The following is an 11,940-nucleotide window of genomic DNA, read 5'->3' as shown; positions in this document are numbered from 1 at the left end:
TAATTCCCCGCTCAAAAGTTTTTGTCTCTTACGCTGATTTCTTCTTTTAACATTGTGAAGCTCTACTTAGAACCTTCTTAAGATCCAATAGTGCAAAATGCAAATTCTTGCAATTTTTTGACTGGTCTTAAGATTTTGATCAGGAGTGTATGCAGTGATGTTTGTGTAGTGAGACAGCGTCTGGCAAAAGCAAATTCACACACCAACATCTAAGATATATGATGCTGAATATTAGGATATATTAAAATATTAGGGGTTAAAAACTGATGCCCCAAAGTTTGACGCAAAAAAATCTTTACATTTTGATTCAAAGTCCAGTTTTTTAAAAATTAACACTTAAAAAAATAAGGACTCTTTCATTGTAGAAGTTACGTCAAAACATAAACAGTTGTTGCAAAGCTCCTCACTTTCTGATTATTTTATTTTGGTCCAATAAAAAATAAAAACCCATAAAAATCATCCTGCTGCTTTACAGATGCCCCAGCAGACAACAGCAGGTTACTGTTGGCCTCACTGGCTTTTTGTTTGTGGTTTTTATATTAGATCAACAAGATTAAATATGTAACACATTTAAGTGAAATACATTAGCAATTAGGGCATAATAGAAGGATATACAAAGATATTAGAAACAAAGAGGGAGCAAATCTACAGAAACTATATGAATAAAATAAATCAAATAAATAATTACTTTATTTTATTGTGGTTGTTTTTGTTTCTCATCAAGCCACACCTGCATACCAGCCAACATTTACGAGAGTGGGGGAAGCTGTTTTGCACGTCCTGCAGTGTAACCATCAAACATAAACGCAAGTCATCCATTGACAAACATTTTGTGTCTGCAAAACATGCGAGGAGAGCTGCAGATGAGGGACAATCCAGAAATGGTCATGAATGTCTGTTTATAAGCTATCAAAGTTCTCAAATAAAGCACCTTTTGAGAATGTCAATGTTTGTTGGTAATCATCTTACAAAACTAGTTAGTATTTTTGGTTTATATATTAAAAGTTATTGTTTTTTATTGATTTTAGTTTAAAAAAAAAAAAACGCAACTTTTCATTGCAACTTTTAGGAAAATGCCCCGCCAAATCAGGCATTTTAGCCTGCAACAATCACAAAAAATGCCCGAGAAATCCTGGAGGGATTGAGTTTTACAATCTTATGATAAAGTTGATCTAAGATTAAAATTTGATTATGAAGTAAAATTAAATATCTGAGAGGAATCACAATGCAGTGTGGCTTCAATTCCCCCTCTTCTTCATCTGTGTCACCAGTTTCCCCTGTCTCCAAAATTAGCGTATATTGTACGCAAGTCTCAGAGTTTGTGTGAGGGACCGTACATTTTCCCATCAAATGTGTGTTCTATAGATCACAACCTTTAAATGTAAAGTGACATAGGCAAGTTTCAGGCCCCATTTTGTGCGTATGCCAGTTTTATAAATGAGACCTCAGGACTCTGTGAATAGGGTTTTTCAATCTTTAACAAAGTATGCCCCCAGTGAGCAATGACTTTAGACCGGTGGCTCTCATGTCCAATGTGATGAAATCGATGAAGAAACTGTTGATTATTAAGTCACAGATGGAGGTGGCGCCTCACCTGGATCAATATCAGTTTGCATACAAACAGAAACAGAGTACAAGTGAGTACATTTGAACTGTTATGCACCTGGTTTTGAAACAGATTGTTTTTTATTGATTTTAGCTGTTTTTTTCTATTCAGCCACACCTCCTTCTGAAAAACCTAAAACAACTGAATGTGAATTCATTTTTATTTAAGTGGTTTCATTATTTCCTGTCTCTGAGGCCACAGCATATGAAACTGAACTTCTTTTCTGATACTGTTTTTAGAAGCACACAGGGCTGCTTCAGTTCACCTTTCTTATTTACACTTTACATTAATGACTGTGGTAACTCTCAGCTAAGTCAATATGTTGTGAAATTAAGTAGATTGGGTGTGTGAGCTGAAGTGAGGCTCACCAACCATACTAACACAGATAAGACCGTGGAGATGCTGGTGGATGCCAAGTCAGTTGGAGATCACGACACAGTGGCCATGCACGAGCACAACATCCAGCAAGTGAACACCTTCAAAAACCTTTGACCGAACAGTCTATGTTCAGATCCATCAGCGTATTTACTTTTTCTGAAGACTCAGATTGTTTGGTGTTTGTACAGATATTCTGATAATTTTTTTATAGACTGACAATTTAATTCATTTTAAGTTATGGCATCATTTTCTTAAATAATTTTCTTAATGTATTTATGTATTTATTAACCATGTGATGTTATGGATGAGTGCAATGTGTCTGTACAGTGTAACCCCTCTGTTCAAGACAAATTTCTACCAAAATAAACAAATATAGAGACTTTGACTTGAGGTGAATTTGTGTCTTAAAGTTCTTAAATTATGCCACATTATCCTCCCCATGTTATGAAATGCTTTAAAAATACAAATATATGGTGATCACAGTTTCTGGGCCAACTAATAGTCAAACTTTGCTCAGCTTTGTACGAGGCTTTTAACTTGCACAATATCCATCCATGTTCTTTACCCACTTGTCCTTTACAGATCATGGGGAGCTGGTGCCTATCTATAGCAGTAGTTGTGTGAGAGACGGGGTACAGTCTAGAAAGGTCACAAGTCCATTGCAGGGCCACAAAGACAAGATTAGAACTCCCGGGAAGCTCCTCCCTCCTCATGCAGCATTAACACCAGTTTTTTCCTGCCGGCTTCTCAACTCTCCTGTCCTTATACAGATTTATGATTTTCTCACCACAACCAGATGTGTTTATTAAATAGACTGAGACAGTAGATGCCATTTGACATTTGCAAGTTTGATGGTGCACAATAATGAGCGAGTGAAGGGAATGTCTTCCTATGCTGCCCAGCCGGGGCACACTTCCTCCAGGCCACCACAGCCACAAAGAGCTGCCTGTGTTTCCACTCAGTCTTTTTGAGTTCTGTAATGGCAGAATTTATTATAGGGTAACACCTGTTGTTGTTATAAGTCCTGATAATGTTATGACTTCTATTCCAAGTCCCATAGGTTCTCACAGAATGAACTTGTGTTGACTTAGGGAGCAGGGTTGTCCTCTCTGCCCATCACTGTTTGCTATATTTATTAAACCACTAGCAGCTGCAATCAGTCAGTGCAACAATACTTATGGAATTTATGGAAACAGCTAATAGAATCCACAAAATTTGTTTACACGCAGATGATGTGTTACTGTTTCTGGAGAATGCAAACCTCTCTCTTACAAAGACAATAACCTTAATAAATAGGTTTCCCACAATTTCAGACTCTCAATTGGAACAAATCAAAGGCTGCATCTATCTCCTCTAATATCCATCTCTCTCCAACCATTCCTTTACAGATTGAAAACATCAGGTACATCAATATTTCTAACAGGCTGAATGAACTGACACAACTAAATTATGTTCCATTACCCAAATTAATAGAAGGCAATCTCACGCAGCGGTAAACCTTCCCTTTCTCATTCATGGAGCGAGTGTCTGTTCTTAAAATAATGATTCTCCCTAAAATAAACTATATCTTCTCTATGACTCAGTTAAACCACCCCAGACTTGAGTTAGTGCGCAGGCGCTAGAGTGAATGCTGCCTATTACAGTAGCTCCCGTTCGAGTTTTTCTTAATTCTATATTTTAACTATGATTTTCTATATTTTCACTTTCTTTAGGCTTTTTTTTTCTTTTTTCTTTACTTAGTGAAATGGTGCCCTCTTGAAACATGCTAGTTAAGAGAGTATTTGTTTTGTTTTTCGTCTGGGAACTGCTGCTCTCATTCAGCGCAGCAGCATGGCTTTGTGTACACCCGGGTTCAGCTGATAGCGCTGAGGACAGCCAGCATGAATACCGGGAAAATAAACATTCCTGAAGAACTCAAGAGACGAACACACAAGAGGGTGTAGAGGAGGAACAAAACAGCACTCGCCAAAAGCGAGGGCGAGACGAAGGAAGCTCATGGAGAAAAAAGGATACAAGCCGTGTCTCCCCTCTCTCATCATGGGCAACGTGAGGTCACTAGGCAATAAGATGGAGGAGCTAACAGCCTTAGCTAAGAGCCAGAGAGAGTACCAGGAGTGTAGTTTGATGTGTTTTACGGAGACATGGCTCCACCAGATCACCCCCGGACGACAACGTTTCAATCGACGATTCGGGCCGACCGGAGCGGCAGCGAGAGCGGTAAGCGCAGAGGTGGCGGGCTCGCTGTGCTTGTTAATAACCACTGGTGTAACCCGGGTCACATTACTGTCAAGGAGCGTACCTGTAGCTTGGACATTGAACTGATGGCTGTTGGACTCAGACCATATTATATTCCACCCGAGTTCTCTCATGTGATTATAGTGGCTGTTTATGTTCCTCTCTCTGCCAACCCGATGGCAGCATGTGACATCATTCATTCAACAGTAGCACGTCTCCAAACTCAACACCCAAATGCCTTCATGACCATATCAGGGGACTTTAACCGCGTTACTATAAGCAGGACACTTCCTAAATTTACTCAATATGTGAACTGCCCTACCAGAGAGAACAGAACGCTGGATCTACTGTATGCTAATGTAAAGGATGCATACAGTTGCTCCTCCCTACCACCTTTAGGAAGATCAGACCACAACTTAGTAAAACTCAGCCCCAGCTATGTCCCACTTGTGAAGAGTCAGCCTGTTACCACAGGAACTGTAAGGAGATGGTCAGAGGAGACTTTTGAAGCACTGAGGGACTGCTTTGAATCAACAGACTGGACTGTACTCTGTGAGCCACATGGAGAAGACATTGAACATCTCACAGACTGCATAACTGGATACATTAACTTCTGTGTTGACTCCACTGTACCAAACAAGATGGGTAAGTGTTATCCCAACAACAAACCATGGGTAACAAAAGAGATCAAAGCACTCCTGAATGACAAAAAGAGGGCCTTCAGAGCAGGAGACAGGGAGGAGGTGAGAACAATCCAGAGGGAACTAAAGACAAACATCAGGGATGCAAAGAACACTTACAAAAGAAAGCTGGAGTGGAAACTACAGAACAATAACATGAGAGAAGTATGGAATGGAATGAGGACAATTACTGGCTTTAAGTCCAAAAACATCAGAGGCCAGGAGGGTGACGTAAGGCCAACAAGTTAAGCTTGTTTTTTTAACAGATTTGACACAGCAGGACTCACCCTCCCCCACCAGATCGCCTCTGATAATGACCATCAGCAGCCTGTGCATATCACTCCCCCTGGTTTTACATCCCTCCCTGAGAGTTTACTTCCTCACAGTCCATCTCACACCTTACCCCCTTCCCCACTCATCTCCCCCACAGTAAGCATCACTGCCGAACAAGTGAGAAATCAGCTGCAGAAACTCCACAGTAACAAGGCTGCTGGCCCTGATGGTGTCGCCCCAAGAGTACTTATGGACTGTGCCATCCAGCTCTGTGGACAACAACAACTGCGCCCCATTGTCCAGCCACACCTGAATCCCATTCAGTTTGGTTATCAGCCCCGCCTAGGAACAGGGGGCGCCATCATCTATCTGCTAAACAGGGTCTATTCCCACCTGGACAAGCCGGCTAGTACTGTGAGACTTATGTTCTTCGACTTCTCCAGTGCCTTCAACACAATCCAGCCTGTTCTCCTGAGGGACAAACTGAGAGGGATGCAAGTGGATGCCCCTCTGGTGTCCTGGATCATGGACTTCCTGACTGGCAGACCACAGTATATACGATTACAGAACTGTGTGTCTGACAGAATGATCAGCAACATCGGAGCCCCACAAGGAACGGTCCTCTCTCCATTCCTATTCACACTGTACACCACAGACTTCAACTACTGCACAGAGTCCTGCCATCTTTTTCCGACGACTCAGCAGTAGTTTGATGCATCAGCGGCGGTGATGAGGACGAGTACCGAGCGACAGTGAAGGACTTTGTCTCCTGGTGCAAGCAGAACCACCTACAGCTCAATGTGACAAAGACTAAGGAGCTGGTGGTGGACCTGAGGAGGAACAAGGCACCAGTGATCCCTGTGTCCATCGGAAGGGTCAGCATGAGCATAGTGGAAGACTGGCCCTTTCTGTAGATGGCGTCAGTGTTTTTGACCCAGTCCAGTTTGTTGTCGATATTTACCCCCAGATATTTATAAAGTCGTCTGTACTTTCTGAGATGTCTGAGGTCTTTCAATATCTCCCGGACGATGCTCAGGATCTTCTATGAGTCTGTGGTGGCGAGTGCCATCCTCTATGCTGTTGCATGCTGGGGCAGCAGACTGAGGCAGATGCCAACAGACTCAACAAGCTGATCCGGAAAGCAGGGGATGTTGTGGGAGTAGAGCTGGACTCTGTGACTGTAGTGTCTGAGAGGAGGATGCTGGCAAAACTGCGGGGAATCATGGACAACAGTTATCACCCTCTCTACGACACTGTTAGGAGTCACAGAAGCATATTCAGTACCAGACTCATTGCACCTAAATGCACCACTGAGCGCCACAAGAGGTCGTTCCTACCAGTGGCCATCAAACTCTGTAACTCTGCCCGAAACATGTGAACCTATTACACCGTTGCTATTTCTATTTTTTTCATTTCTTTTTAATTCTTTAGGATATTTCTTTCTTTCTTTACATTTCAACTCTAATGCTGACTTGAACGGCTGCAGCTGTAATAATTGCAATTTCCCCCCAGGGATCATTAAAGTATTCTGATTCTGATTCTAAAAGCTTAGATTCTATCATTATATTTTTATGGTTATCTACACCCCCATGGATCAGTTTAAAAACATTACAAAAGGCAAAAAGTTTAGGAGGATTGGAGCTTCCAAACTTTCATAAATATTATCAAGCACATAGATTACAATATATCTTAAAATGGATTTGGAAAACTCCTTCAGATAGTCTATGGATAGAAATTGAACAAACACTATGTAAGGAAATCTGTATCTCAAATATTCCATTTATCAGCCCTTTAATTAAGCAGTATAGAAGTTTTAAACGCATCAGTGTCGATACAACTTTGACAGCCTGGTGGGAATGCCTCAAAATGAGTAATTCTTCAATTCTCCCATGCAGACATACACCCATTTGGAACAACCTAGACATCCTGCAAAATAAAAGAGCTCTTAACTTTTCAACATGGAGAAGCAGGGAATAAATTATTTAGAGGATATATTTGATGAAGAGATTCTATGCCCTTTAATTTTTTAGCAGATTCATATGGCATTGACAAACAAAATCTTTGAATATCACCAAATAAAATTTATAGTCTAGTCTAAACTTGAGACTAAAGAAAAAAACTTAGAACTTTCTCCGGTAATATCTAGCCTCCTTAAATTGCAACCTCGAAGGTTACTTTCAAAAACTTGCATAAAACGTTCAGAAGTTGACTTATCTACCAATCCATTTATTCCACTATTGATATAAACACCTTTATTCTGAAGGTGTGGCAGCCTTTATTTTACTGTGGTGGTGCGCCATGATCAATTACATGTAGAGGAAACCCTGATGTATTCTGATATGAAGATGACATTTTGCAGGTGAGTATTACGGGGACGGGCCTACAGAAACTTATGGATGTTGCCAAAGATATCATCTCCCAACGAGGTCTCCGCTTCAACCCTTTGAAATCGGTACCCTGAATGAAATATCGCCATTTTACGCCATTCAAAGAGCCACCCTAAGGGTCTGCCTCCTACGACAATGTACTACCTTTGGTCTGTTGCTGTGAGGCAGATGCTACTGTGTAGAACTCATTGCATTTGCATTACACTATCTGCCATTAAGGAGATGGAAAAAAGCCAAATGAGGCTTAAGTAATGATTGCTCAAGCAATCATTAGGCATTCACAGAAATTGTCACAACACTTTGTTGATGGATGCGCTACACAAAAATGACAGTCCTTGATTCACATTGCTTGTCTGCGGACGCTGAGAGATGCTTAAAGGAGTCGGTCACATGCAAGTGATTTTATGCATATACACTTAGTATGCCCTTAATCGTCAGATTGATTGCTCTCTCAAATGACGACACAGCGGTAAATGGTAAATGACTTGTACTTATAAAGCGCTTTATCAAGTCCAAGGACCCCAAAGTGCTTCACACTACATTCACACATTCATTCACACATTGATGGCGGTAAGCTTCATTGTATACACAGCTGCCCTGGGGCGGGCTGACAGAAGTATGTTGTGAATGAGTCCACTCAGGGATGCAGGTTCTTCTTGGTGACAATACCAGTAGCTTCTTTAGGAAACTGCATAGGTGAAGATGTAGTGCTGGTGTTTTGGACTAAATCAGACAATTATTGGAACTTTACTGTGACACTAGATTTCTTTAAAATGTACTTTTACAGGCCTATTGATTTTTATATTGTTTACTGATGATCTGCAATTCTCATTTTTAACCATTTCATCTCTCTGTTTTAGAGGTAAATGAATGTATTCTGTTTTATTCATCCTATTCTATTCCATTCAAATTAAAAATTCTTGAGAAAATAGTTGCAAATCAATTGTGCCAACAACTGGACAGAAGTAATCTGTTTGAGGAGTTTTAATTAGGGTTTAGAGCTCCAAAAAAGCATAAAAAACAACTGCACTTCTGTTCTATTGGAGCCACTATTCCAGTTTGGAGGTCACAGCCCTGTGTGTTCCGATGACCACTGACTCCTTGTCAACCTAGACTCTTAACAATCACTTTTCCTCTTCCAGTTCATGATATTTCTCCAGCTCCTTCGTGATGTAGCAATCCCAAGTAACTATAACAAATACCACTTCCATCTTCTGTGGTTTTTCAACCACTGTAAAATTGTTCCTCATCATGGTATGTCTAAGTCACCAGGTCCTTGGGGCGCTGGGATGACTTGGACCCCTGTCATAGCTGCTTGCAGTTCTAGTATTTATTTATTTATTTTTTAACACAGATGCAGGCACTTGCATGATTTGTTTAATAAAATATTTCTTTTAAAATCACTTTTTAGTTATAGCTTGTCATTTGTCATTTTTTATAAGCGTAATTTATCACCGAATTTGTTAGTAATTTTAACAACTAAAATAATGCAGATCTTTGCTGAGCAATGAAATGACAGTAACTTACCACACCAATCCTGATAGAAAAGCTTTGCTGCTGGAAATGGATAAAGTGGACTGCACACAACCAGAGTGTATTACAGCATGTTTAGGTTTGGATTTGAATTATATACAGTACTTTTTTTTTACTCTTTAAAGGAAATATTAACTAGTGTCCTAGCTAAAATGAAACAGTAAATACCATCCTCAAAAAAGAAATAGAATTCTGCCCGATGGGACCACAATCTCAAATGGTCAATAAAATTTGTCCAACTCTCCAACCTTACATGGGTCTGCTAGATTCCCGACTTTGGGACTCCCTGACATAGGCACTATTACAATATAAGAATGTGTATAATAGGTCTGTGATGCATTTGATAATTTTAATAACATTTGCATTTTCCTGACTTTGCTCCCCGTTTTGAAACATAATCATGCTCCTATGGGCAGATTTACAAATACAAATACATAGATCTTACTAGTTATTATGATAAATAACATTATTTATACAACAACAACCTAAAAGCACTATTACCTTCGTATTGTGTTATTGTACCATATTTGCAGCATACTGCTGACTGAATCATTTAGACTTTTATACTCAAACACAATTTCATAGACAGGATGAATTTCCTTATAAGTATGGGAAACAATTTGAAGACTAACAACCCCAAGGTGTTTTCAGTCTGAACAGACAAGTTATTAAAATCATTTTATAAGAGAGTGTGGTTGCTAGATTTTCAAATTAAATAAATTAATTTATATGAAGATTGTTAATATGGTTTAAATAAAATAAATAAAAAAGCCATCAAACATAAACTAGGATGGAAACTATTAAGACTTAGGCAAGAAGGAAAGTAACTTGTAAACCTTTGTTTAGAAAAAAAGCAATTAACATATACATACGCATTGGAAGTCTGTACATCTTGCCAACTCTTCGTGAGATTCTGCTTGATTTCATTAAGTGGACTGAGGCCAAGTTTCCTTTTCAGATCTGAGGCGTGTCTCTCTTTGGCTGACAACACCTGACGCAGGGTGTTGATTTCCTCCTCCACCTGAAACCCATCAACAGAGAGCTTTTAACTCATTATATCTACCACTATCAAACTTCAGCTGTTTCCAACATTCTCAAAAGTGGAATGGCATTCATTACTGAGGGAACACAAACACAAAAATGAGTTGACTCAGTTTTAGATGTACATGCAGTGATTACTTTGTGAGAGTTTCATTAAAATTCATCAAGTGGTTTATGAGAGACCGTGTAATAGAAACACACGATCACCTGCCTTTCGTGGCAAGAATAATACATACTATAAATTCTCAATATTAACCAAAGTTCTGTAGTGATTTAGGCAGTAAAGAGCTTTTAAAATCATTCATTATAGTCACATTAGCAAAAATGTATCTGTTAGTAATCAGAACCCCGCATTACATCCAAAACAAAGTCTTTTACAACATTAATTAATAATTATAAGGAGCCCTGACTGATAAAGAGGTCATTTTAATGCCATACTTTTTTTGGAGTGCTGCACACAATCATGACATACATGTATCAAACCATGTTGGCATGGCTTCTGTGACACAATACTTATCTCTAGTTATGCACCAGCTCTGGTTTTGTGGGTCAATACTGATATCAGTGGCGGTTGGCCAATAGAGGGTGCAAGGGCACCGCCCCACCACTCCTCTTCAATACAAGAGATAGGATCGTTCTGGGGTGCACCTCTCCTGCGCCCAGAGCTGAATGTTTGCATATCACCAGCCTCCTGCCGCTGGAGGGTGGGACTCCCGCCACGGGGCTGACATCACATCCATCTGTCATAAAGTTCGCCTGATTGAAAACAGCTCTTATAAACGCTAAATGTGCCCTACAGGCTTGTGCCTTGGGAGACCTTGGTCTTTGTAAGTAATGTTGTGTTCAAAAAGCACTTGTGCATTTATATGTACATTTTAATGTTGCTTTTGTAGTTTTCATTCATGCAAATACACTGGTGTGATACCTTAGTATGTTTTGGTATTTGTTTATTTTGGAGTTATAGCCCCCCACTCCACAGCTGGACACCTCATGAGTCATGGGTGATCACCACAGATTTCAAAGTCATGGGGTCAAAGGTCAACAACAAAGTTGACCTACTCTAACTATGCAACGGTGTAATGTAGGAATGTCAAACTGCACAGCTGGACACCTCATGGGTCACAGATGATGCTTGTTGATTTCAAGGTTCATGGGATCAATGGTCAAGTTCACAGGTAACCCCTTTATTAAAAACTTGTCTATGCTCCTACATGTGACCTTTTTGTTAACTCAGTTTTCAGTTGTGTTCATTGATTTGTTTGTCCATCTGTTACTAAGATCAAGTAAAAACTAATGAACAGATTACAGATGCTAACAAATTTGTTAGTATCCTTACTCAATAATCACAAGAGACAAAAAGCATCAGTCCCAGAAACTTATCCTATAAACCAGGGGTGTCAAATTAAAATACATTGTGGGCCAGAGTTTCAAGAATGCACAAGTTAACGGCTGTACCAGTTTAATGTTTATTGATAACTTACTGATATGACCGCATTGCACATACTGAACCTAAAACTAACAAGGCCTATACGTTATTGCCTCTAAAACAGCATCATTCATTAAATAAACTCAATAAAAAACAAAGAAAACTAGAGAAGTTGCATTTCCTGCGAAAATGCAGTGTGAATGCTTTTTTTGCTGAATGATTTTGCTGAAAGCAGCTGAAGATATGCTGAAGAGCTGAAGTTTAACAAAGATGCAAAAAGTGGAACAGAAGCTGATTTGTAGAAGATTTGCATAAGCTAGAAGAACAAAAGCTGAAAGAAGCAGAAATTAGTTGAAAAAGCTGAAATTAGTTGAAAGAAGC

At 39.6% G+C, this 11,940-nt stretch overlaps 1 protein-coding gene across 10 annotated transcripts in view; it reads right to left on the bottom strand.

The window, feature by feature from the left end:
- Positions 1-11,940, bottom strand: part of tpd52l2b (tpd52 like 2b) — an 87,187-nt gene that overhangs the window by 42,875 nt on the left and 32,372 nt on the right. For all 10 annotated transcript variants that reach the window (XM_037977117.1, XM_037977112.1, XM_037977115.1 and 7 more), the window contains exon 3: positions 9,965-10,113. In XM_037977117.1, the coding sequence (XP_037833045.1) occupies positions 9,965-10,113 (149 nt within the window). The remainder of the gene's footprint in view (positions 1-9,964; positions 10,114-11,940) is intronic.

The sequence above is a fragment of the Kryptolebias marmoratus genome, linkage group LG8 (assembly GCF_001649575.2).
Source record: "Kryptolebias marmoratus isolate JLee-2015 linkage group LG8, ASM164957v2, whole genome shotgun sequence".
Taxonomy (NCBI): Eukaryota; Metazoa; Chordata; class Actinopteri; order Cyprinodontiformes; family Rivulidae; genus Kryptolebias; species Kryptolebias marmoratus.
This window is presented reverse-complemented; position numbering and strand designations above follow the sequence as displayed.